Source organism: Rana temporaria, chromosome 12 (genome assembly GCF_905171775.1).
Source record: "Rana temporaria chromosome 12, aRanTem1.1, whole genome shotgun sequence".
Lineage (NCBI taxonomy): Eukaryota > Metazoa > Chordata > Amphibia > Anura > Ranidae > Rana > Rana temporaria.
This window is the reverse complement of record NC_053500.1, coordinates 131,180,539-131,208,122: the sequence shown is the minus strand read 5'-3', so window position 1 is coordinate 131,208,122 and position 27,584 is coordinate 131,180,539. Positions and strand designations below refer to the sequence as shown.

Genomic DNA, 27,584 nt, shown 5'->3' with positions numbered 1-27,584 from the left:
GAAGAAAAAAAAAAAAAAAAAAGAAAATAGGTGCAGGAACTAAACCATAACCTTCAACCCACCAACACCCCCCCACACACACATACCCTCCAAACCACATCAAATAGTGGGTATGGTGATATCATACGAATAGTGGGAGGGTTTTAAAAGGGCATTAAATACTAGGAGTGCATTATGTATAGAGTGCAGAGTTCGGTAGGGTTACACACAGAGTGCAGAGTTCAGTAGGGTTACACACAGAGTTCGGTAGGGTTACACACAGAGTGCAGAGTTCGGTAGGGTTACACACAGAGTGCAGAGTTCGGTAAGGTTACACACAGAGTGCAGAGTTTGATGGGGTTACACACAGAGTGCAGCGTTTGATGGGGTTACACACAGAGTGCAGAGTTTGGTAGGGTTACACACAGAGTGCAGCGTTTGGTAGGGTTACACACAGAGTGCAGAGTTTGGTAGGGTTACCCGCAGAGTTTGGTAGGGTTGCACACAGAGTGCAGAGTTTGGTAGGGTTACACACAGAGTGCAGAGTTTGGTAGGGTTACCCGCAGAGTTTGGTAGGGTTGCACACAGAGTGCAGAGTTTGGTAGGGTTACACACAGAGTGCAGAGTTTGATGGGGTTACACACAGAGTGCAGAGTTTGGTAGGGTTACACACAGAGTGCAGAGTTCGGTAGGGTTACACACAGAGTTCAGAGTTCGGTAGGGTTACACACAGAGTGCAGAGTTTGATGGGGTTACACACAGAGTGCAGAGTTTGATGGGGTTACACACAGAGTGCAGAGTTTGATGGGGTTACACACAGAGTGCAGAGTTCGGTAGGGTTACACACAGAGTGCAGAGTTTGGTAGGGTTACACACAGAGTGCAGAGTTTGGTAGGGTTACCCGCAGAGTTTGGTAGGGTTGCACACAGAGTGCAGAGTTTGGTAGGGTTACACACAGAGTGCAGAGTTTGGTAGGATTACACACAGAGTGCAGAGTTTGGTAGGGTTACACACAGAGTGCAGAGTTTGGTAGGGTTACACACAGAGTGCAGAGTTTGGTAGGGTTACACACAGAGTTCAGAGTTCGGTAGGGTTACACACAGAGTGCAGAGTTTGATGGGGTTACACACAGAGTGCAGAGTTTGATGGGGTTACACACAGAGTGCAGAGTTTGATGGGGTTACACACAGAGTGCAGAGTTTGATGGGGTTACACACAGAGTGCAGAGTTCGGTAGGGTTACACACAGAGTGCAGAGTTTGGTAGGGTTACACACAGAGTGCAGAGTTTGGTAGGGTTACCCGCAGAGTTTGGTAGGGTTGCACACAGAGTGCAGAGTTTGGTAGGGTTACACACAGAGTGCAGAGTTTGGTAGGATTACACGCAGAGTGCAGAGTTTGGTAGGGTTACACACAGAGTGCAGAGTTTGGTAGGGTTACACACAGAGTTCAGAGTTTGGTAGGGTTACACACAGAGTGCAGAGTTCGGTAGGGTTACACACAGAGTGCAGAGTTTGGTAGGGTTACACACAGAGTGCAGAGTTTGGTAGGGTTACACACATAGTGTAGAGTTTGGTAGGGTTACACACAGAGTGCAGAGTTCGGTAGGGTTACACACAGAGTTCAGAGTTTGGTAGGGTTACACACAGAGTGCAGAGTTCGGTAGGGTTACACACAGAGTGCAGAGTTCGGTAGGGTTACACACAGAGTGCAGAGTTTGGTAGGGTTACACACATAGTGTAGAGTTTGGTAGGGTTACACACAGAGTGCAGAGTTCGGTAGGGTTACACACAGAGTGCAGAGTTTGGTAGGGTTACACACAGAGTGCAGAGTTTGGTAGGGTTACCCGCAGAGTTTGGTAGGGTTGCACACAGAGTGCAGAGTTTGGTAGGGTTACACACAGAGTGCAGAGTTTGGTAGGATTACACACAGAGTGCAGAGTTTGGTAGGGTTACACACAGAGTGCAGAGTTTGGTAGGGTTACACACAGAGTGCAGAGTTTGGTAGGGTTACACACAGAGTGCAGAGTTCGGTAGGGTTACACACAGAGTTCAGAGTTCGGTAGGGTTACACACAGAGTGCAGAGTTTGGTAGGGTTACACACAGAGTGCAGAGTTTGGTAGGGTTACACACAGAGTGCAGAGTTCGGTAGGGTTACACACAGAGTGCAGAGTTCGGTAGGGTTACACACAGCGTGCAGAGTTCGGTAGGGTTACACACAGAGTGCAGAGTTTGGTAGGGTTACACACAGAGTGCAGAATTCAGGGGTGCGCTAAACACAGAGTGCAGAGTTTGGTAGGGTTACACACAGAGTGCAGAGTTTGGTAGGGTTACACACAGCGTGCAGAGTTCGGTAGGGTTACACACAGAGTGCAGAGTTTGGTAGGGTTACACACAGAGTGCAGAGTTCAGGGGTGCGCTAAACACAGAGTGCAGAGCCTTCTCCCACAGCTGCTTACCTCGGCATCCTCCATCCACATCTCATCTTCACCCCTCTTTTTCTCTAGTACCTCACTGTAGGTGGCTCCATTACCTCCAAACTTTTTGAAATGGGAATGAGGGACTCCTATCAGCAAAAGTATGTAGGAATAGGACACACCCCTTGTCACGCCTCCTTAAAGGAGAATTGTACAAACAAACAAGATGCCTGCAGAAAAGTACAGGAAGGGGCGGAGACAAGACCAGTCACTCTGCACAAGGGGAGAGAGCATCAGTGATTGGTCTTTATTACAGGAAGCTCCTGCACAGAGGTAAGCGTTCAGCACAAATCTGGGTGAAATACAGAAAGCACACCATGATTCAAGGAAGAATACACATGATGATGAATGTATTTAGACAATATTTGCTCATCCTGGAGACTAGCTTTAAAATAAATGGGCTATCAACGGACAACAAAAAGGTCTTGAGCCATTGCGATGCATGGATTATTTGTATCTGTGCGACTTGCTTGCGTTTTATAGACGAGCGCTGAGGTTCATTGAAACGCACCAAAAGTGGTGTTAAGTAACCGGTTTTAGTGGTAGATGGATGTTCTTTAAACGTGAGCTGTATACTGGATACAATGATAACGAGGTGGGTGTACAGAGATGTGATTCCAGTCTGTCATACCTCCCCCATCCCTGGCAATGCTGAGTTTATATAACAGTCAGATGGGGATAGCAGAGCTTCCTCTCACCTCCTCCTCCTACTGCTAATAGAGAGGCCAAGCCTTGTCTATGGTGACGAGAGGCGTGAAAAGCAGCGCAGACAGGTGACCTGTGTATGGAGCTGGCGGAGTCCACTATTCTACCAGAAACACCGGAGAGAGAAGAGTAATATGGAGGAACTATCCGAAGGAAGGCAATGTTCTACCTACAACCAGGATCTCCAACACAAGGTATACATAGAGATCATAGACAGAGGAATATAGAGGTGTGACCGTGCCAAGGTGTGTGCTGAAAACATGTCATGTCCGTTACATCTATCTATCTATCTATCTATCTATCTATCTATCTATCTATCTATCTATCTATCTATCTATCTATCTATCTATCTATCTCTCTCCTATCTATCTATCTCTCTCCTATCTATCTATCTATCTATCTATCTATCTATCTATCTATCTCTCTCCTATCTATCTATCTATCTATCTATCTATCTATCTATCTATCTATCTATCTATCTATCATCTAACAATCTATCTAAATATAGACATCTATTGTTGATTGATTATCTATCTATCTATCTCTCTATCTATCTCTCTATATCTATCTATCATCTATCTATCTATCTATCTATCTATCTATCTATCTATCTATCTATCTATCTATCTCTCTCCTATCTATCTATCTATCTATCTATCTATCTATCTATCTATCTATCTATCTATCTATCTATCATCTAACAATCTATCTAAATATAGACATCTATTGTTGATTGATTATCTATCTATCTATCTCTCTATCTATCTCTCTATATCTATCTATCTATCATCTATCTATCTATCTATCTATCATCTATCTATCTATCTATCTATCTATCTATCTATCTCTCTATCTATCTATCTATCTATCTATCTATCTATCTATCTATCTATCTATCATCTAACAATCTATCTAAATATAGACATCTATTGTTGATTGATTATCTATCTATCTATCTCTCTATCTATCTCTCTATATCTATCTATCATCTATCTATCTATCTATCTATCTATCTATCTATCTATCTATCTATCTATCTATCTATCTATCTATCTATCTCTCTCTCTCTATCTCTCTCTCTCTATCTATCTATCTATATATCTATCTATCTATCTATCATCTAACAATCTATCTAAATATAGACATCTATTGTTGATTGATTATCTATCTATCTATCTATCTATCTATCTATCTATCTATCTCTCTATCTATATATCTATCTATCTATCTATCTATCTATCATCTAACTACCTATCTATCTATCTATCTATCTATCTATCTATCTATCTATCTATCTGCCTATGTATCTATCTATCTATCATCTAACTACCTATCTATCTATCTATCTCTCTATCTATCTGCCTATCTATCTATCTATCTATCTATCTATCTATCTATCTATCTATCTATCTATCTATCTATCTATCTATCTATCTATCTATCATCTAACAATCTATCTAAATATAGACATCTATTGTTGATTGATCATCTATCTATCTATCCTCTATACATTATCTATTAATATATTTATACAAATAGACATATATCATTGATTTATCATCTATTTAGCATCTATTATCTATCTAGCTATTTTTCTATCCTTATATTTATCACTGATTTGATTATCTATCTAGATATCTCCATATCTAGCATTGATTTTCTTTTAATCTTTGTCTTTCTTTCTTTCTTTCTTTCTTTGACATACAATATATAATTTTTGTATCATAGATAGATACAGAATATAGACAGACAGATTATGGGAGAGAGAGAAAGAAAAAAGAGAGAAAAATAAAGAAAGAAGAGAAATAAAGAGAAAAAGAAAGGGAGAGAGAGAAAGAAAGACAGAAAGAAAGAGGGGAAATGAGAGAGGGAGAGAGACAGAGAGAGAAAGAAAGAAAAAGATAGAAAGAGAAAGAAAGAAAGAAAGGAGAAAAAAAAGAGGGAATAAAAAAAAAAGAGAGAAATAGAAATAGAGAAAGTAAGAAAGAAAGAAAGAAAAGAGAGAAAGAATGAAAGAGAGAGAGAGACAAAAAGAAAGAGAGAGACAAAGACAAAAGAAAGAGAGAGAGAAAGAAAGATAGAGAGAAAAAGAAAGAGAGAAAGAAAAAAGATAGAGAGAAAGAAAGTAAGTAAGGAGAGAGAGAAAGAAAGAGCGTGAAAAAGAAAGAAAAATGAAAGAGAGAGAGAAGGAAAAAAGAAAGAGAGAAAAAAGAGAGAGAAAGAGAAAGAATGAAAGAGAGACAAATACAAAAGAAAGAGAGAGAGAGAAAGAAAGAACGAAAGAATGAGGCAGAAAAAAAGAAAGTAAGAAAGGAGAGAAAGAAAGAGCGCGAGAGAGAGAAAGAAAAAAAAGAGAGAGAAAGAAAAAAGAGAGAGAAAGCAAAAAAGAGAGAGAAAGAAAAAAAGAGTGACAGAAAGAAATAGAGAGAGAAAAAGAAAAAAGAGAGAACGAAAGAGAGAGAGAAAGAAAGAAAAAGAGAGTGTGAGAAAATAAAAAAAGAGAGAGAGAAAGAAAGAAAGAGGGAGAGAGAGAGTGGGAAAGAAAGAAAAAGATATTTATTTTTTTCTTTCCTATATCTAGATACATATCATTTATGTACCATAGCAGACAGAGGAAGAAAGAAAGAAAAATAAAGAAATACATAGATATATAGATAGATACTGTAGATAGATAGATAGATACATTATATTAGTCATATGTCCATAAAGAGGAATTTCAGCAATTTTTTTGCTATGGACAGAGTAGAGAAGGGTTAGAATCTCTGTCTGGTCTTTATTGCTGCCTGTGACACCCCCCCCCCCCCCCCATGATGAGACCTATATGTAATTAGTTACATCTCCAACTATAACACAGACAGAATTGATAGTGACAATGGCAACAAAAGCTTAATTTTTTTTCTAATTTTATCTTTTAATGAGTTTTTCATTTTTTTTCTTGTTACTTTAGGCCAGTGGTCTCCAAACTGCGGCCCTGGGGCCGGATGTGGCCCTTTGCATGCTTTTATCCGGCCCTTGAGGCAATATTCCCCACACTGTCAGCAACAGTGGGGCATAGCTCATGCCACTGGCAATAAGACACTATTCTTCCCACTGATACCAATAATGAGACACTATTCCTCCCACTGACACCATGAATGGGGCAATATATCTCCCACTGACACCATCGATGGGACACTATACCTCCCACTGACACCATCGATGGGACACTATACCTCCCACTGACACCATCGATGGGGCAATATATCTCCCACTGACACCATCGATGTGACACTATACCTCCCACTGACACCATCGATGGGGCAATATATCTCCCACTGACACCATCGATGTGACACTATACCTCCCACTGACACCATCAAAGTTACACTATACCTCCCACTGACACCATCGATGGGACACTATACCTCCCACTGACACCATCGATGGGACACTATACCTCCCACTGACACCATCGATGGGACACTATACCTCCCACTGACACCATCGATGGGGCAATATATCTCCCACTGACACCATCGATGGGACACTATACCTCCCACTGACACCATCGATGGGACACTATACCTCCCACTGACACCATCGATGGGGAAATATATCTCCCACTGACACCATCGATGGGGCAATATATCTCCCACTGACACCATCGATGGGGCAATATATCTCCCACTGATACCAACGATGGGGAAATATATCTCCCACTGACACCATCGATGGGAAAATATATCTCCCACTGATACCAACGATGGGGAAATATATCTCCCACTGACACCATCGATGGGGCAATATATCTCCCACTGACACCATCGATGGGGAAATATATCTCCCACTGACACCATCGATGGGGAAATATATCTCCCACTGATACCAACGATGGGGAAATATATCTCCCACTGACACCATCGATGGGGCAATATATCTCCCACTGACACCATCGATGGGGCAATATATCTCCCACTGACACCATCGATGGGGAAATATATCTCCCACTGACACCATCGATGGGGCAATATATCTCCCACTGATACCAACAATAGGGCCCTACTCCTCCCCCTAATACCAATGATGGGCTTTGTTTAGTCCTGCTGACACCAGGACATTTTCTTGCCCCACTGGTCACAGTCCGGCCCCCCTAAAGTTAGAAGGATAGTAAACTGGCCCTTTTGTTAATAAAGTTTGGAGACCCCTGCTTTAGGCAGTAGTTCTTTTTTAATGTAAGCGGTACTTTACATTAATGGATTCCTTTATGGACAGCAGTGCTCTATTTCTCACTCTTGTTTCTCGGGTGTTGGCTGTAAATTTTGCATTGCTGTTTGTTTTCTGCATCTCCCACCCACACCTACATCTGCTCCTAAGTGATCACTTTGCTGCCAATTAATATAAAAACGTTTAAGAGGCTTTCATAGCACAATACGCAGTACTGCTGTAACACAACGCACAGTAGCCAAAGCATATGAAGAAAATGCAGGGCCCATTTACATTTTTCTGGCGTGTTATATGGCGTATCAATGTGCGTTTCATATAGGCAGCCCAATGAAATGAATGTCCCAAAATCTGGGAGTGCCACAAAATTTTTAAGATGAACCACGGTGCATCGCCATGCGTTGGCGCACGCTTCAACTTGTGCATTAGGGTGCTATTTAAAATGAATGCCACTGCAAGGCATAACTACTGGGCAAAATCGGCACACTGCTTATCAAAAATCTTTGCCGTCAGCTTGGAGGATCTTTTACCGGCACCCTCTTGAGGACTGGTGCCCAGAACTGGACGGCATACTCAAGATGCGACTGGACCAGAGTCTAGTAGAGTGGGAGAATTATCTTTTTATTTTTGGAGTAAATCCCCCCCTTTTTTTCCATCCAAAAAAAAAAATAACTTTTAGGAAATTAATATTATTATTAATATAATATTATTAATTATTTGTGTTTTTTAAGAATTTTCATATTGGCATTCCTATCAATCGGCATGTTTATTAATTTGGAGGGTGTGGTGGAGAAAGAGAGAGAGGGGGGTGGGGGGGAGAGAGAGGGGGTGGGGGGGGGAGAAAGAGAGAGACAGGGGGTGGGGGAGAAAGAGAGAGAGTGGGGGGAGAAAGAGAGAGAGAAATACAGGTGAAAAAAGGGAAAGAGAGAGAGGGGGGAAGAGAGAGAGGTGCAAAGAAAGGGCAAGTGAGAGAGGGGGAGGAAGAGAGAGAGGTGAAGAGAGAGAGAGAGCGAGGAGAGAGAGAAGGGGAAGAGAGAGAGAGGGTGAGGAAGAGAGAGGGGAGGAAGAGTGGGGGGAGACAGAGAGAAGGAAGAGAGAGAGGTGGGAAAGAAGGGGAAGAGGGAGAGAGGGGAGAGAAGAGTGAGATAGGGGGGAGGAAGAGAGAGAGAGAGGGAGGTGGTGGAGAGAGAGAGGGGGCGGGGGGAAAAGTGAGAGAGAGAGAGGGAGAGAAAGTGGGAGAGAGAGGGGGGAGAAAAAAAGAGAGGGGGGTGGTGGAGAAAGAGAGAGAGGGGGGTGGGGGGAGAGAGAGGGGGTGAGGGGAGAAAGAGAGAGAGAGGGGGTGGGGGAGAAAGAGAGAGAGTGGGGGGAGAAAGAGAGAGAGAAATACAGGTGAAAAAAGGGAAAGAGAGAGAGGGGGAAGAGAGAGAGGTGGAAAGGAAGGGCAAGTGAGAGAGGGGGAGGAAGAGAGAGAGGTGGAGAGAGAGCGAGGAGAGAGAGAAGGGGAAGAGAGAGGGGAGGAAGAGAGGGGGGAGATAGAGAGAAGGAAGAGAGAGAGGGGAGGAAGAGAGGGGGGAGATAGAGAGAAGGAAGAAAGAGAGGGGAGGAAGAGAGGGGGGAGATAGAGAGAAGGAAGAAAGAGAGGTGGGAAAGAAGGGGAAGAGAGAGAGGGGAGAGAAGGGGGAGATAGGGGGGAGGAAGAGAGAGAGCGAGGGATAGGGGAAGAGAGAGACAGGGGGTAAGAGAGAGGCGAGCGAGAGAGGAGGGGAAGAAAGGGAGAGTGAGAGATTGGGGAGAAGAGAGAGAGGGGGTAAGAGAGAGAGACGGTGGAAGAGAGGGGGAGAGGGGAGGAAGAGAGAGAAAGAGACAGAGAGGGGGAAGAGGGAGAAAGAGAGAGAGAGAGAGAAGGGGAAGAGAGAGAAAGAGACAGAGAGGGGGAAGAGAGAGAGAAGGGGAAGAGAGAGAAGGGGACGAGAGAAAGAGAAGGGGAAGAGAGATGTGGAGGTGAAGAGAGAGAGAAATGTTAGGTTTAACTGCAGACTGGTTGTTTGAGTCTCAGGCAGGTTTTTATTATTTTTGGTTAGTTTAATGTGTCTATGACTTGTGTTTGCATTGTGGTGTGCTGCGGTGGGTCATGCTTTGGACTCACCTGGACTGAATGGCATCGCAATGCACCACAAGCAGATCACAGCTGGTGCTTTTTAATGCTTTGTTGCATAGCTCCCAACTGTCCCTCTTTCCTCCTCATTTGTCCCTCATTTTGGTCTGATCTATATAGATGTATATAAAATGCACTTTTTATCTATCAAAAAGTGTTTCCCAGTGCTAAACCTTTCATCTGATTTCTAAATTGCTTCATTTATAAATTCCAAAAGCCAAAATAAAGGAATAGTGGTAAAAAAAAGCATTTGTGGGTTTAACCAATCTTTTTTTTTTGTACAATTCTCCTTTAAGGGGGCGTGGCAAGGGGTGTGTCCTATGCCTGGATACTTTTGCTGATAGGTGTCCCTCATTCCCATCTCAAAAAGTTGGGAGGTGTGATTGTTGCAAAGTGTTTTAGGGCATGCAATGCTACCACAAAGCACTTGTGTGAATGGGCCCTTGGGGACGCATGTGGGAACTTACTGGGTCCCCTATAATGGAGGTGCCTGATTGCCTCAGCAGCTGTGGTCCCCGTGTTGCTGAATCAATTGTTTGTTATGATGTGTATGGCTGGCTTAAAGATGGAACTGTGAATAATGGATGTGAGTGCACATTTGTGTTTAATATATTCTCACCGTGAATCTGAGAAGAGCGTTTTAGAGCAAACTCAGATATCATTAAATATGGATATGCCCAGGACAGATCGCCGGGGAACTTAGAGCGCGGCGCCGACCGACTTTCCGAGATGAGAAAGAGGGGCATCTTATAGCAGAAAGTGCCCCCCCATTACACAGACCATGAAGAATTAATACACAGAAATAAAAAGCTACATTTACAAATGATTTCCCTTACACTTGCTATTCTAATAACATTTAAAGCTGAACTCCGAGCAATAGTAATGAATTTAAACGTATCAGAAAAAATAATCAAAATCTCTGACAAATTCGAATTCGAATCGTTTTCAAATTAAATTCAAAGGGCCAGATCCACGTACCTCCGCGCATTTTTCCGTCCGGCGTAGCGTATCTCAGATACACTACGCCGCCGTAACTTTCAGCGTATTTTCTGTATCCTGAAAGAATTTGCGCCGTAAGTTACGGTGGCGTAGTGAAACTGTGTGGGCGTAAGGGCGCGCAATTCAAATGGATGAGATGGGGCGTGTTTTATGTCAATACGTCTTGACCCGACGTAAATGAGGTTTTTTTTTAACGGCGCATGCGCCGTCCGTGGGGGTATCCCAGTGCGCATGCTCCAAATTAACCCGCAACCAGCCAATGCTTTCGACGTGAACATAATTCTACGCAAAGCCCTATTCGCGAACGTTTTACGCAAACAACGTAAAATTCTACGCTGGCCCGACGTCAATACTTAACATTGAGTACGCCTCATATAGCAGGGGTAACGTTACGCCAAAAAAAGCCTTACGGAAACTACGTAAAAAAAAAAAGGGGGCCGGACGTACGTTTGTGGATTCGCGTATCTAGCTAATTTGCATACTCAACGCGGAAATCGACGGAAGCGCCACCTAGCGGCCAGCGTAAATATGCACCTTAGATCCGACGGCGTACGCCAGTCGGATCTAGCCCAGCTTCAGGCGTATCTTGTTTTGTGGATACAAAACAAAGATACGCCGGAGCAACCTAGCAGTTACGCGGCGTATCAATAGATACGCCAGCGTAACTGCTTCATGGATCTGGCCCAAAATCTCTGACAAATTCGAACCGTTTTCGAATTAAATTCAAAAAGTTTTGCAAATCGAATTTGGATTTCCAAAGAGAATAACATTTTATATAAAATAAATGAAAAGAATAGAATAGAAAATAATAGACTTGTGCACAATGGAAAAATTTGTTTTGTTTCGTTTCTTTTCCGTCCTGTTGATTCGTAATCATTCGTAATTTTGCTAAACGGGACTTTTCGTGTTCGGACTAATTTGTATATTCGCAAGCGTCATTTTTCGTTGAATCGGAATGATTCGTATTAATGTAGCCTTATATTTAGTTGATTTATAATTCGTACTTTCGGTAGAGTACATTGTTTTTCGTTGATTCGGAACTTTTTTTTGGTTCGTTGATTCGGAATTTTCCGTGTCTCTCTCACAATGGCGCTGCCTAACGTGCTTCGAATGGATTTGTACTTTTCTAAATACATGGCGGTTATTTGTAACAATTCGAAATCTCGTATTTTACTTTCGTTTTTGACATGCGGCTATAGCCTCCGCCCCCGTACACCATTTTGAGAGGGAGTTCAGCACGGTGAGGGAGGAGCAGAGAGCAGAGCAGAGCGGAGAGTGTTATTGTTGGATGTGGGGTTGGGATCACAACAAGTCGACTTGCTGTTGAATTAGGCCGCATTAACGCAAAAACGAATTATGCTATTTGCGATATAATTTATTTCGGATCTGTTTTTATTCGTAATTGCTTAGATCGCAAATTCGAATGCTTCCAAACCTCCAAAAGTTGCTAAATTCGTCCGAATTTCGATTCGTTACGAAACGAATTGCAAAACGCCTAGAAAATAAAACCAATCCGCCAATCAGCTGTCAGATTTCTCTGCGGTGTGCAGTTTCAGATCCCTTTCTTCTGACAGCTCAGACAAGCTCTAAATTCTGGACTTTGAATGGATGTAGAGAAGAGGAAACAGCAGGGCCCGGATTCAGAAAGAATGGCGTAAGTTTCTGCTGGCGTAGCGTATTTCATATGCGCTACGCTGCCGTAACTTAGAGAGGCGAGTACCGTATTCACAAAGAACTTGCGCCCTAAGTTACGGCAGCGTAGTGTAAATGGGCCGGCGTAAGCCTGCGTAATTCAAAGTAGGCTGGTAGGGGTCGTGTTGTATGTAAATGATTGGTGACCCCACCTAAATGATGCGCCTAACGCACGGCACATGCGCACGCATGCTCAGTATCACGTCAAATTTTTTCCCTAAGTTACGCCGGCTCAATGCTTAGTTGACGTGAACGTAACCTACGCCCATCCCCATTCACGAACGACTTACGCAAACGACGTAAAATACGACGCTGTTCCGACGTTTCCGACGTCCATACCTAACATGACTTACCCCTGCTTTATGAGGGGTAAAGTTACGCCGGACCGACGCCTTACGTAAACGGCGTAGCTAAATCCGACGGGCGCAAGTACGTTTCTGAATTGGCGTATCTACCTCATTTCCATATTCGACGCTGAAATATACGGAAGCGCCCCTAGCGGCCAGCGTAAATATGCACCCCAAGATACGACGGCGTAGGAGACTTACGCCACTCGTATCTTGGACAAATTCGGGCGTATCTGATTCTTTGAATCAGGCGCCAAGATACGACGCCTCACATTCAGACTTACGACGGAGTATCTGGAGATACGTCGCCGTAAGATGTTTCTGAACCCGGGCCCATATAAACAGGTACAACTTATGTAGGAGGATTTGTTTCATCTCGGTGTATCACCTGAGGATAGTCACATCACTTGGCATATGTCGGGGTTTTACGACCAGTCTAATCCTTGTATTTTTAATGACCACCATCTTCTATGTTCTGCTTTTCTGTAGACTATCCTGGTGGGAGACAGTTCTGTTGGGAAGACATCGCTGCTTGTACAGTTTGACCAAGGCAAATTTCTCCCGGGGTCCTTCACTTCTACAGTGGGCATTGGATTCACGGTAAGAGTAAAAGCTGGTCATAGACATCCCAGTTGTATGTATTGTGCTTATAGTGCTGTTGAAGCTGAAGTTTATTGCCCGGATTCACAACGGAGTTACGACGGCGTATCTCCGGATACGCCGTCGTATCTCTGCGTGTGCGTCGTCGTATCTATGCGCCTGATTCATAGAATCAGTTACGCCTAGATCTCCCTAAGATCCGACCGGCGTAAGTGTCTTAGGCTGCATATTTACGCTGGCCGCTAGGTGGCACTTCCGTATATTTCCGCGAGGAATATGCAAATTAGGTAGTTACGCCGATTCAGAAACGTACGTCCGCCCGGCGAATTTTTTTACGTCGTTTACATGAGGCTTTTTCCGGCGTAAAGTTACCCCTGCTATATGAGGCGTATCCTATGTTAAGTATAGACGTCATTTCCGCGAGGAATATGCAAATTAGGTAGATACGCCGATTCAGAAACGTACGTCCGCCCGGCGAATTTTTTTACGTCGTTTACGTTAGGCTTTTTCCGGCGTAAAGTTACCCCTGCTATATGAGGCGTATCCTATGTTAAGTATGCACGTCGTTCCCGCGTCGAATTTTGAAAATTTTACGAATAGGGCTGTACGTAAGTTACGTTCACGTCTAAAGCATTGACAATTTGCGGCGTAATTTCGAGCATGCGCACTGGGATTCTTTCCCATGCGCCGTTCGTAAAAAACGTCAAATACGTGGGGTCACACTAAATTTAAATAATACACGCCCACATCATCCACATTTGAATTAGGCGGGCTTACGCCGGACCACATACGTTACGCCCCCGTAACATAGGGCGCAAGTTCTTTCTGAATACGGAACTTGCGCCCTAATTTACGGCGGCGTAACGCATCTGAGATAGATACACCAATGTATCTGAATCCGGGCCTAGGTATTTTTACATAGTTATGGACGATTGTAAATATATGTATATACTATACCCAGTGCCGGGACAAGGTCATTCAGCACCCAAGGCAAAGATGCCAAACTGCGCCAACCCCATAAAGACATGGATGAGTGAGTTTGGGGTGAAGGAATTTGACTGGCCTGCACAGAGTCCTGACCTCAACCCATTAGAACACCTTTGGGATGAATTAGGAGCGGAGACTGTGAGCCAGGCCTTCTCATCCACATCAGCACCTGACCTCACCAATGCGCTTTTGGAAGAATGGTCAAACATTCCCATAGATACACTCCTAAACCTTGTGGACAGCCTTCCCAGAAGAGTTAAAGCTGTTATAGCTGCAATGGGTGAGCCAACTCAATAATTAACCCTACGGACTAAGGGCCAGATTCTCCAATAATCTGCGGCGGCCTCGCGTAAGCTATTTACACTACTCCGCCGCAACTTACTGGAGCAAGTGCCGTATTCCTCAAGCACTTGCTCCGTAGTTTGCGGAGGCGTAGTGTAAAAGGCCCGGCGTATCCCCGCGTATTTCAAAGGGGGCGGCTTATATTTAAATTAAGCGCGCCCCCGTTTCGATCGAACTGCGCATGCGCCGGGCTAAAAATAGCCCAGTGCGCATGCTCCAGTTCTCGGCGGAAAACGTCAATGACGCCGACGTGTGCGTCATTGACGTAAAGTCGTATTCAAGAACGACTTAGGAAAACGACGTACCCGACGGGAAAAGACGACGCGGACCCGACGCCATACTTAACATGGCCTACGTGGGAATGGCGTAAGGTTACCCCTCATATAGCAGGGGTAACCTTACGCTTCCGCAAACGGCGTAAGCGACGGTTACGCAACGCGATTTCGTTCGGGAATCGGCGTATCAGGCTCATTTGCATAAACAAATGAGACCTGAACGTAAACGCCATCTAGCGGCCGGCGGCGAATTACATTTAAGATCCGACAGTGTAAGTGACTTACACATGTCGGATCTTGGCCGTATCTATGCGAAAATGCTTCTAGGAATCACTCGCATAGATACGCGGGTCAAAAAAGAGAGATACGACGGAGTTTCCTGAGATACTCCGTCGTAACTCTACTGAGAATATGGCCCTAAGACTGGGATGTTATTATAGGTCATGTGCGTGTAGAGGCAGGCGTCCCAATACTTTTGGAAATATAGCGTATGTTGCTTCTGGGTTCTTACTAGGTAGGGGAGATCAGTGAATAGAGATGCGCATGATGGAAAAAATGTAAGGAAACGTAGAAAAGTGAAGGCAGAAAAGAGATCGAAGTAGTCCATGAAGTCTGCCCATTTATTATTATTTTTTTTTTTTGTTTGTTTATTTTTTTTTTTTGTTTGTTCAATTTTTTTTGTATTTGTTTATTTATTTATTTTTGTTAACTTTTTTGTCTGAGTATAGATCTATGTTTATTCCAAGCGTGTTTAAGGCTGCATTCACACCTAGGCGTATATACGCCTGAAGCGCGACGCCGCAGCCGCCAATCATACGCTGGAGGGGTGATTTTACATGGTCGGCTATGGAGATGGTTCACATCTCCACGCCGAACGCCGGACGCCTGCCGCCTGAAAAAAGGTCCCGGACCTTTTTTTCAGGCGTCTTTCGGCGTTCGGCATAGGAGATGTGAACCATCTCCATAGAGGGGGTGAGGCTGCATTCGCAATCGCGGCGTTTTGTTCGCCGCGAATCGCGGGAACAAAACGCCGCTATTTGCCGCCGCAAATCGCGGGACAAAACGCCGCGATTCAGTACGCCTAGGTGTGAATGCAGCCTAAAGCCATTTACTGTTGACTGTCTCACTACCTCTGCTAGAAGTTTATTCCAAGCGTCAACTGCCCTTTCAGTAAAATAATACTTTCTAGAATTCGTTTTGAACTTTCCTCCCGTTAGTTTGAGGTCATGTCCCTGTGTTCTTAAAGTGGAGTTTCCATCCCAAAATTTTTTTTTTCATCATTGTGCTCATTAGACCTAAAAAAGAAAAAAAAAAAATGTTTTACTCATCTGGAAATGCCTGTTGCTATGCGGTTCCACGAAATCTGCCTTTGGAATCACCTAGGATCCTGACATCATCTCTTCACATCCGCGCTATAGACGATTGACATCTACAGCGTGGACTCCAATTGCCGAGAGGACGTCCTCCCCTTTTTATGCGCAACGCGCGCCCCCTGCAGGGAGCGCGCTGTGATCAGCGAGTCACTGAGACTCAGGCGATCACCGATCCATGTAAGGGGCCGGTCCCGGCACCTTACCACGTGATCAGCTGTCAGCCAATGACAGCTGATCACGTGATGTAAACAAAGAATCGGTGATCATTTTTTCTTCTCCTCACACTTACAGCTTGTGCACAAGGGACATTGGTCCCAAGGAGGAAGGAGGTACATCTGCCTCATCAATGCCCATGAAAACCGCCTGTCAGTGCCACCTGCCATTGTTACCTGCCAGTGCCCACAGTGCCACCTATCAATGCCCACCAGTGATGCCAATCAGTGCCTCATCAGTGCCACCTAGCAATGCTGACTATCAGTGTAACCTACCAGTGCCCATCACTGCCACTCATCAGTGCCCATCACTGCCAGCTATCAGTGCCACCTATTAGTGCCACTTCTCAGTGCCCACCAGTGCCACCCATCAATGCCCTTCAGTGCCGCCTCTCAGTGCCCACCAGTGCCACCTCTCAGTGTCCCCCTATGCACACATAGTTCTCTCTGTAGGTAGATCCCCCCCATGTACACATAGTCCTCTCTGTAGGTAGATCCCCTCCATGCACACATAGTTCTCTCTGTAGGTAGATCCCCTCCATGCACACATAGTCCTCTCTGTAAGTAGATCCCTCCATGCGCACATAGTTCTCTCTGTAGGTAGATCCCCCCCATGCACACATAGTCCTCTCTGTAGGTAGATCCCTTCCATGCACACATAGTCCTCTCTGTAGGTAGATCCCCCCATGCACACATAGTCCTCTCTGTAGGTAGATCCCCTCCATGCACACATAGTCCTCTCTGTAGGTAGATCCCTCCATGCACACATAGTCCTCTCTGTAGGTAGATCCCCTCCACGCACACATAGTCCTCTCTGTAGGTAGATCCCTCCATGCACACATAGTCCTCTCTGTAGGTAGATCCCCTCCATGCACACATAGTCCTCTCTGTAGGTAGATCCCCCCATGTACACATAGTCCTCTCTGTGGGTAGATCCCCTCCATGCACACATAGTCCTCTCTGTAGGTAGATCCCCTCCATGCACACATAGTCCTCTCTGTAGGTAGATCCCCTCCATGCACACATAGTCCTCTCTGTAGGTAGATCCCCCTATGCACACATAGTCCTCTCTGTAGGTAGATCCCTTCCATGCACACATAGTCCTCTCTGTAGGTAGATTCCCTCCATGCACACATAGTCCTCTCTGTAGGTAGACCCCCCCCCATGCACACATAGTCCTCTCTGTAGGTAGATCCCTCCATGCACACATAGTCCTCTCTGTAGGTAGACCCCCCTATGCACACATAGTCCTCTCTGTAGGTAGATCCCCTCCATGCACACATAGTCCTCTCTGTAGGTAGATCCCCCTATGCACACATAGTCCTCTCTGTAGGTAGATCCCTCCATGTACACATAGTCCTCTCTGTAGGTAGATCCCTCCATGCACACATAGTCCTCTCTGTAGGTAGATCCCTCCATGCACACATAGTCCTCTCTGTAGATAGATCCCCTCCATGCACACATGGTCCTCTCTGTAGGTAATTCCCTCCATGCACACATAGTCCTCTCTGTAGGTAGATCTCTCTGTAGGTAGATCCCTCCATGCACACATAGTCCTCTCTATAGGTAGATCCCTCCATGCACACATAGTCCTCTCTGTAGGTAGATCCCTCCATGCACACATAGTCCTGCCTGTAGGTAGATCCCCTCCATGCACACATAGTCCTCTCTGTAGGTAGATCCCTTCCATGCACACGTAGTCCTCTCTGTAGGTAGATCCCTCCATGTACACATAGTCCTCTCTGTAGGTAGATCCCTTCCATGCACACGTAGTCCTCTCTGTAGGTAGATCCCTCCATGCACACATAGTCCTCTCTGTAGGTAGATCCCTTCCATGCACACGTAGTCCTCTCTGTAGGTAGATCCCACCATGTACACATAGTCCTCTCTGTAGGTAGATCCCTCCATGTACACATAGTCCTCTCTGTAGGTAGATCCCTTCCATGCACACATAGTCCTCTCTGTAGGTAGATCCCTCCATGTACACATAGTCCTCTCTGTAGGTAGATCCCTCCATGCACACATAGTCCTCTCTGTAGGTAGATCCCTTCCATGCACACGTAGTCCTCTCTGTAGGTAGATCCCTCCATGTACACATAGTCCTCTCTGTAGGTAGATCCCTCCATGTACACATAGTCCTCTCTGTAGGTAGATCCCTTCCATGCACACATAGTCCTCTCTGTAGGTAGATCCCCCTATGCACACATAGTCCTCTCTGTAGGTAGATCCCCTCCATGTACACATAGTCCTCTCTGTAGGTAGATCCCCTCCATGCACACATAGTCCTCTCTGTAGGTAGATCCCCTCCATGCACACATTGTCCTCTCTGTAGGTAGATCCCCTCCATGCACACATTGTCCTCTCTGTAGGTAGATCCCCTCCATGCATACATAGTCCTCTCTGTAGGTAGATCCCTCCATGCGCATATAGTCCTCTCTGTAGGTAGATCCCCTCCATGCACACATAGTCCTCTCTGTAGGTAGATCCCTCCATGCACACATAGTCCTCTCTGTAGGTAGACCCCTCCATGCACACATAGTCCTCTCTGTAGGTAGACCCCTCCATGCACACATAGTCCTCTCTGTAGGTAGATCCCCTCCATGCACACATAGTTCTCTCTGTAGGTAGATCCCCCATGCACACATAGTTCTCTCTGTAGGTAGATCCCCTCCATGCACACATTGTCCTCTCTGTAGGTAGATCCCCTCCATGCATACATAGTCCTCTCTGTAGGTAGATCCCTCCATGCGCACATAGTCCTCTCTGTAGGTAGATCCCTCCATGCATACATAGTCCTCTCTGTAGGTAGATCCCCTCCATGCACACATAGTCCTCTCTGTAGGTAGATCCCCTCCATGCACACATAGTCCTCTCTGTAGGTAGACCCCTCCATGCACACATAGTCCTCTCTGTAGGTAGACCCCCTCCATGCACACATAGTCCTCTCTGTAGGTAGATCCCTCCATGCACACATAGTCCTCTCTGTAGGTAGATCCCTCCATGCACATATAGTCCTCTCTGTAGGTAGATCCCTTCCATGCACACATAGTCCTCTCTGTAGGTAGACCCCCTCCATGCACACATAGTCCTCTCTGTAGGTAGATCCCTCCATGCACATATAGTCCTCTCTGTAGGTAGATCCCTTCCATGCACACATAGTCCTCTCTGTAGGTAGATCCCTCCATGCACACATAGTCCTCTCTGTAGGTAGATCCCTTCCATGCACACATAGTCCTCTCTGTAGGTAGATCCCCTCCATGCACACATAGTCCTCTCTGTAGGTAGATCCCCTCCATGCACACATAGTCTTCTCTGTAGGTAGATCCCTCCATGCACACATAGTCCTCTCTGTAGGTAGATCCCCCCATGCACACATAGTTCTCTCTGTAGGTAGATCCCCCATGCACACATAGTCCTCTCTGTAGGTAGATCCCTCCATGCACACATAGTCCTCTCTGTAGGTAGATCCCTTCCATGCACACATAGTCCTCTCTGTAGGTAGATCCCTTCCATGCACACATAGTCCTCTCTGTAGGTAGATCCCCTCCATGCACACATAGTCCTCTCTGTAGGTAGATCCCCTCCATGCACACATAGTCCTCTCTGTAGGTAGATCCCTTCCATGCACACATAGTCCTCTCTGTAGGTAGATCCCCTCCATGCACACATAGTCCTCTCTGTAGGTAGATCCCCTCCATGCACACATAGTCCTCTCTGTAGGTAGATCCCTCCATGCACACATAGTCCTCTCTGTAGGTAGATCCCCTCCATGCACACATAGTCCTCTTTGTAGGTAGATCCCCCCCATGCACACATAGTCCTCTCTGTAGGTAGATCCCCTCCATGCACACATAGTCCTCTTTGTAGGTAGATCCCCCCCATGCACACATAGTCCTCTCTGTAGGTAGATCCCCTCCATGCACACATAGTCCTCTCTGTAGGTAGATCCCCTCCATGCGCACATTGTCCTCTCTGTAGGTAGATCCCCTCCATGCATACATAGTCCTCTCTGTAGGTAGATCCCTCCATGCACACATAGTCCTCTCTGTAGGTAGATCCCCTCCATGCGCACATAGTCCTCTCTGTAGGTAGATCCCTCCATGCACACATAGTCCTCTCTGTAGGTAGATCCCCTCCATGCTCACATAGTCCTCTCTGTAGGTAGATCTCCTCCATGCACACATAGTCCTCTCTGTAGGTAGATCCCCTCCATGCACACATAGTCCTCTCTGTAGGTAGATCCCCTCCATGCACACATAGTCCTCTCTGTAGGTAGATCCCTCCATGCACACATAGTCCTCTCTGTAGGTAGATCCACTCCATGCACACATAGTCCTCTTTGTAGGTAGATCCCCCCCATGCACACATAGTCCTCTCTGTAGGTAGATCCCCTCCATGCACACATAGTCCTCTCTGTAGGTAGATCCCCTCCATGCGCACATTGTCCTCTCTGTAGGTAGATCCCCTCCATGCATACATAGTCCTCTCTGTAGGTAGATCCCTCCATGCGCACATAGTCCTCTCTGTAGGTAGATCCCCTCCATGCATACATAGTCCTCTCTGTAGGTAGATCCCCTCCATGCACACATAGTCCTCTCTGTAGGTAGATCCCTCCATGCACACATAGTCCTCTCTGTAGGTAGATCCCCTCCATGCACACATAGTCCTCTCTGTAGGTAGATCCCCTCCATGCACACATAGTCCTCTCTGTAGGTAGATCCCTCCATGCACACATAGTCCTCTCTGTAGGTAGATCCCCTCCATGCACACATAGTCCTCTCTGTAGGTAGATCCCCTCCATGCACACATAGTCCTCTCTGTAGGTAGATCCCTCCATGCACACATAGTCCTCTCTGTAGGTAGACCCCCCTATGCACACATAGTCCTCTCTGTAGGTAGATCCCCTCCATGCACACATAGTCCTCTCTGTAGGTAGATCCCCTCCATGCACACATAGTCCTCTCTGTAGGTAGATCCCCTCCATGCACACATAGTCCTCTCTGTAGGTAGATCCCTCCATGCACACATAGTCCTCTCTGTAGGTAGACCCCCCTATGCACACATAGTCCTCTCTGTAGGTAGATCCCCTCCATGCACACATAGTCCTCTCTGTAGGTAGATCCCCTCCATGCACACATAGTCCTCTCTGTAGGTAGAAGGTGACCTCCATAGCGTTCTGTACAATCACTTTCACCTGTACAGTGTGCTGCGCAGAATATGACAGGTGGGCGGGGCCGCCTCGCCCAGCTTATGTTGGTGGGCGGGGTCACCTACCAAGTAAGGCGTTTAGTGGGCGGGCCTCGCCACGCTGGGAGGCTTGAAGCCACGCCTCTCCGGTCCGGACAGCGCTCACGCCCAGTTCCTGGATCGGATCGTCCGCTCAGCATGTCCGGGGCTGTGAACGGATCGGTGCGGGGCGGATCGGTGAACGGATTCTACCGGGTCCCCGATGGCTTATGCGACAGGAGCTTCAAGGTGCTGTGTGTGTGGGGGAGGGGGTGGGGGTGGTCTCGGTTATGTTGGGATCAGCCAAGCCAACAGGTGCATTCTATAGGCGACACCTGCAACCGGCTTTATATCGGTGTATAGTGCATGAGCTGCCATACACTGTGCAATCTGATTGTACAATCCCATCTAAGGGACCCTACACTGTGCAATCTGATTGTACAATCCCATCTAAGGGACCCTACACTGTACAATCCCATCTAAGGGACCCTACACTGTGCAATCTGATTGTACATTCTCCATCTAAGGGACCCTACACTGTGCAATCTGATTGTACAATCCCATCTAAGGGACCCTACACTGTACAATCTGATTGTACATTCTCCATCTAAGGGACCCTACACTGTGCAATCTGATTGTACAATCCCATCTAAGGGACCCTACACTGTACAATCTGATTGTATAATCTCCTCTAACCCTAGGCATGTGGCTGCAGTTGTTGCAATCGCATCTGTTCCCGCACCCGCAGCCAAATCGCTCTCCTCTTAGTAGATGAGCGGGGCCGCCGTTCCTTCTGATCGCAGAGGGTTTTGCGATTTCCCTGCAGCCACGTTTTTAAACAGGTGCGTGCAGAAACGCAGGCACAGCAGCCCATAAAAACGCTAAGGCACCATCCACTGTGCAATCTGATCGAATTTGCACCTTCAGGCCCCTTTCACACATATGAAAATGACAGGCGCTGTGATTTGGACGGCGCCTTATCGGGGCGTCCAATCATAGCAGAGGATGGGAAGAGAGGACGGGAGAAGACATCGATGAGCGCGGAGGGCATCGCCGTGATCCGCTGCCCCACCGAGGCAAGGTAAGTAGCGGGCGGGGGATGCTCACTGGCTGCATTTGATGGGCACACTGGCTGCGTTTGGGCACAGTGGCTGCGTTTGATGGGCACAGTGGCTGCGTTTGGGCACAGTGGCTGCGTTTGATGGGCACAGTGGCTGCGTTTGGGCACAGTGGCTGCGTTTGATGGGCACAGTGGTGGCAATTGATGGGCACATTGGCTGTTTGATGGGCACACTGGCTGCATTTGGGCACAGTGGCGGCTGCGTTTGATGGGCACAGTGGCGGCTGCGTTTGATGGGCACAGTGGCTGCGTTTGATGGGCACAGTGGCTGCGTTTGATGGGCACAGTGGCTGCGTTTGATGGGCACAGTGGCTGCGTTTGATGGGCACAGTGGTGGCAATTGATGGGCACAGGGGCTGCGTTTGATGGGCACAGGGGCTGCGTTTGATGGGCACAGTGGCGGCAATTGATGGGCACATTGGCTGTTTGATGGGCACACTGGCTGCGTTTGGGCACAGTGGCTGCGTTTAATGGGCACAGTGGCTGCGTTTGATGGGCACAGTGGCTGCGTTTGATGGGCACAGTGGCTGCGTTTGATGGGCACAGTGGCTGCGTTTGATGGGCACAGTGGCTGCGTTTGATGGGCACAGTGGTGGCAATTGATGGGCACATTGGCTGTTTGATGGGCACACTGGCTGCGTTTGGGCACAGTGGCGGCTGCGTTTGGGCACAGTGGCGGCTGCGTTTGATGGGCACAGTGGCTGCGTTTGATGGGCACAGTGGTGGCAATTGATGGGCACAGGGGCTGCGTTTGATGGGCACAGGGGCTGCGTTTGATGGGCACAGGGGCTGCGTTTGATGGGCACAGGGGCTGCGTTTGGGCACAGTGGCGGCGTTTGATGGGCACAGGGGCTGCGTTTGATGGGCACAGTGGCGTCAATTGGTGTGTGTGTGTTTTTTTTTTTTTTTTTTCCCAGTTTGGATTAAAACGGACCGCCTGTGCTTTAAAATCCGATCCGATAGATGGATGGAAAATAGGGTCACCATCTGCCTGGATTTCACGGATCGGATCTCGGCGGGTGTCATCGGACCAGTCACCGATGAAATCCGCTGCACGGTAACTTTGAACCGTAAAGTGGCACGTGACAAGTCGCGGCAGTGTGAGCCGGGGGCTATTAGGAGAACAAACCTAAATGATTCATTTAAATAGTATCTAATCAGGCAAGGCCTTTGCAGTGCATAGATCTGAAGGAGATTGTGCAATCAGATTGTAAGGTGTATGGTCAGCCGATGGAAGGATTGGCACGTTGCTTTGACCCCGTTCATTCTGAAGTTCCCTGAAAGTTTCCCAATGTTGTGGGGTCAGCTGTCGTAGTCGCACTTCCCTAATCCTGTCTGTGCACACTGCTGTCCATGTGATTCGATCGTTGGATACCCGGCCAACCCCAAAAAAACAAAAACCACGACAAATCAAAGTCTCAGCACATGCTTTGATTTTTTTTTTTCGATGTGCGATTCAATCAAAACGATCAAACCCACAAACCATCTAATAGCCATAACTTTCCTTCCAGTCCATTTTATACTTGATTTTGATTGGATTGGATTAAACTGAGTTGATTGTGTCAGCAGCACTGAGATAGGTTGTTTGTGAATACAATTGGTGGATCAGATTATGAGATGACATGGTGGAAATGGAGGCGATCGATCTTATAATCTAGGTTTACTGATGCATGAAAATAAACATTCTGACCGAAAATACTAATTAAATAATACATGTACATAAAATCCTATAGGAAGCCTGTTGTTTAAAAAAAAGTCCGGTGACAGGGTCTCTTTAAACCCTGCGGACAGCTTGGTGTGGCGATCCGAAGGACATGTGATGAGTTTCAGGCACCGGTGTTACCTCAGCAGATGACAATCACATGACCTGCTGACAGGAACGGTCTTCTCTGTGGGGACTGTATGATAGTCGCAATAGTGTCCTGTGCTTACCTGTGCCTGCGAGTGAAAAGATATTCACTGTATGGTATATCACGCTGGGGCAACTTGCCTTAGGCGGCACTAAGGCCAGGGTTTAACTGCCACTCAAAAACTTACTGAGCTGGTTGTTGGGATGCATACACTGGAGCAGTGCTACTGAGCTGGTTTTTGGAATGCGAGCATGGTAGCTGTGTTGCTGAGCTGGTTGCTAGGATGCATGCACAGTAGCTGTGTTACTGAGTTGGTTGCTAAGATGCATGCACGGGAGCAGTGTTATGGAGCTGGTTGCTAAGATGCATGCACGGGAGAGGCGTTGCTGAGCTGGTTTCAAGGATGCATACACAGAGCAGTGTTACTGTGCTGGTTGCAAAGATGTGTGCACGGTAGCAGTGTCTGAGCTGGTTGCTAGGATGCATACACAGGAACAGTGTTCGGGAGCTGGTTGCTAGGATGCATACACGGGAGAGGCGTTGCTGAGCTGGTTGCTAGAATGCATACACAAGAACAGTGTTTGGGAGCTGGTTGCTAGGATGCATACATAGGAGAGGCGTTACTGAGCTGGTTTCTGAGATGCATGCACGGTAGCTGTGTTACTGAGCTGGTTTCTAGGATACATACACAGAGCAGTGTTACTAAGCTGGTTGCTAGGATGCAGACATGGGAGCAGTGTTACTGAGCTGGTTGCTAGGATGTAAACGCACAATGGTGTTACTGAGCTAGTTGCTAGGATGCAGACATGGGAGTAATGTTACCGAGCTGGTTTCTAGGATGTAAACGCACAATGGTGTTACGGAGCTGGTTGCTAGGATGCATACACGGGAGTAATGTTACCGAGCTGGTTTCTAGGATGTAAACGCACAATGGTGTTACTGAGCTGGTTCCTAGGATGCATACACGCAGTAGTGTTACTGAGCTGGTTGCTAGGATGTAAACGCACAATGGTGTTACTGAGCTGGTTCCTAGGATGCATACACGCAGTAGTGTTACTGAGCTGGTTGCTAGGATGTAAACGCACAATGGTGTTACTGAGCTGGTTCCTAGGATGCATACACGGGAGTAGTGTTACTGAGCTGGTTGCTAGGATGTAAATGCACAATGGTGGGACTGAGCTGGTTTCTAGGATGCAGACATGGGAGCAGTGTTACCGAGCTGGTTGCTAGGATGTAAATGCACAATGGTGTTACTGAGCTGGTTGCTAGGATGCAGACATGGGAGCAGTGTTACGGAGCTGGTTGCTAGGATGTAAATGCACAATGGTGTTACTGAGCTGGTTTCTAGGATGCATACACGGAGTAGTGTTACTGAGCTGGTTGCTAGGATGTAAACGCACAATGGTGTTACTGAGCTGGTTTCTAGGATGCATACACGGAGTAGTGTTACTGAGCTGGTTTCTAGGATGCAAACATGGGAGCAGTGTTACGGAGCTGGTTGCTAGGATGCATACACGGGAGCAGTGTTACCGAGCTGGTTTCTAGGATGTAAATGCACAATGGTGTTACTGAGCTGGTTTCTAGGATGCATACACGGGAGCAGTGTTACGGAGCTGGTTTCTAGGATGCAGACACGGGAGTAGTGTTACTGAGCTGGTTGCTAGAATGTAAACGCACAATGGTGTTATTGAGATGGTTGCTAGGATGCTGGCAGCTGAGCTACCTGCTCCATAACTAATTATTAACCATCAATAACATTACCTTGTATACACAGGGCAGTGTTACCAAGCTGGTTGCTAGGATACTGGCAGCTCAGCTGTACATGTTGTCATTGGTTGTCTTTGACATGCACCATAACAACAACCAATGAAGTTATGTGGCCCAGCTGCCATTAATGAGCAGCAATATTGTTTATGAGGTAGATTGCCACGGTAACAGGGATGCCTGGCTTTTGAAAGAGAGGTATGCGGGCAAGAAAACTGTCTGCCTCAGTCAGCAATTATCCTAGACGTGCTCTCCCCCCCCCCCCCCCCCCCCCCCCAAAAGCTCATTTATTTCTGTGGCTCATTTAAAAAAAAAAAAAAAAAAAAAAAACGAATTGCGACGCTTGGTCATTTTCCCAGTGAATCGGACAAATCTGCTCACAAACATTCAGGGAATGTGACCATTATATGTATTGGGCCTCCTTCACACAACAGGTTAGGGATTTACCTCACCAGTAATTCACGTATTTCTTCAGCCGGAATCGAAGGTGTTTGCGATCTGCCGCATTCAGGAAGCATGAACAAAGCAATGGCCGTTCACATTGAACCGTGTGTCAAGCAGTCACAACCTATTGCAAAAAAGCAGCCTGCGACTAGGGCTGCTTATAGGTCCCTTAGGCCCCGTGCGACTTTTCCTGCAACTTGGGCCTGCAAAGTCGCATGACAAGTCATACCCCCCCCCCCCCCAATGATTTCCAATGAGTACCGTTCATATCTGTGCGACTTCAAAGTATTTCCTGCACTACTTTGGCCCGACTTTGATGCGACTTGAGGTCCAAAGCCCTCAAGGTTACACAGACATTGCTTCGGGTTGCGAATCGAAGTCGTGTGACTTTCAGGTCGTACAAGTGTGAATGGGGCCTTACTGCATGTAATGCTTTGGTGTGTGGTTACATATGACAATACTTGTCAGCCTGTCACTGATTTCTACAAGTCTCCAGGCTGCAGCTGAACACAAACGCCTGTGATCGCTTTCACAGAAGTCTGCTAATTCTTGGTGGTGTACGGCCCTAATCGGCCATGTCAATGAGGCCTTAAAGGGGTTGTAAAGGTACAATTTTTATTTATTTTTTCCTAAATAGCTTCCTTTACCTTAGTGCAGTCCTCCTTCACTTACCTCACCATTTTGCTTTTAAATGTCCTTATTTCTTCTGAGAAATCCTCACTTCCTGTTCTTTTGTCTGTAACTACACACCATAATGCAAGGCTTTCTCCCTGGTGTGGAGTGTCGTGCTCGCCCCCTCCCTTGGACTACAGGAGAGTCAGGACGCCCACTAATACACA

The 27,584-nt window shown here is 46.6% G+C and overlaps 1 protein-coding gene across 3 annotated transcripts in view; it reads left to right on the top strand.

Moving 5' to 3' along the window:
- The first annotated feature begins 3,093 nt into the window (after nt 1–3,093).
- The window catches only part of RAB37 (RAB37, member RAS oncogene family), a 58,534-nt gene continuing 34,043 nt past the window's right edge, over nt 3,094–27,584 (top strand). The window contains exons 1-2 of one of the 3 annotated variants that reach the window (XM_040330711.1): nt 3,094–3,353; nt 13,042–13,152. In XM_040330711.1, the coding sequence (XP_040186645.1) occupies nt 3,294–3,353; nt 13,042–13,152 (171 nt within the window). In that variant the 5' untranslated portion in view covers nt 3,094–3,293. Of the gene's footprint in view, nt 3,354–13,041; nt 13,153–21,672; nt 21,817–27,584 lie in introns of those variants that run through there. The other 2 variants (XM_040330713.1, XM_040330712.1) reach the window with 2 other exon arrangements.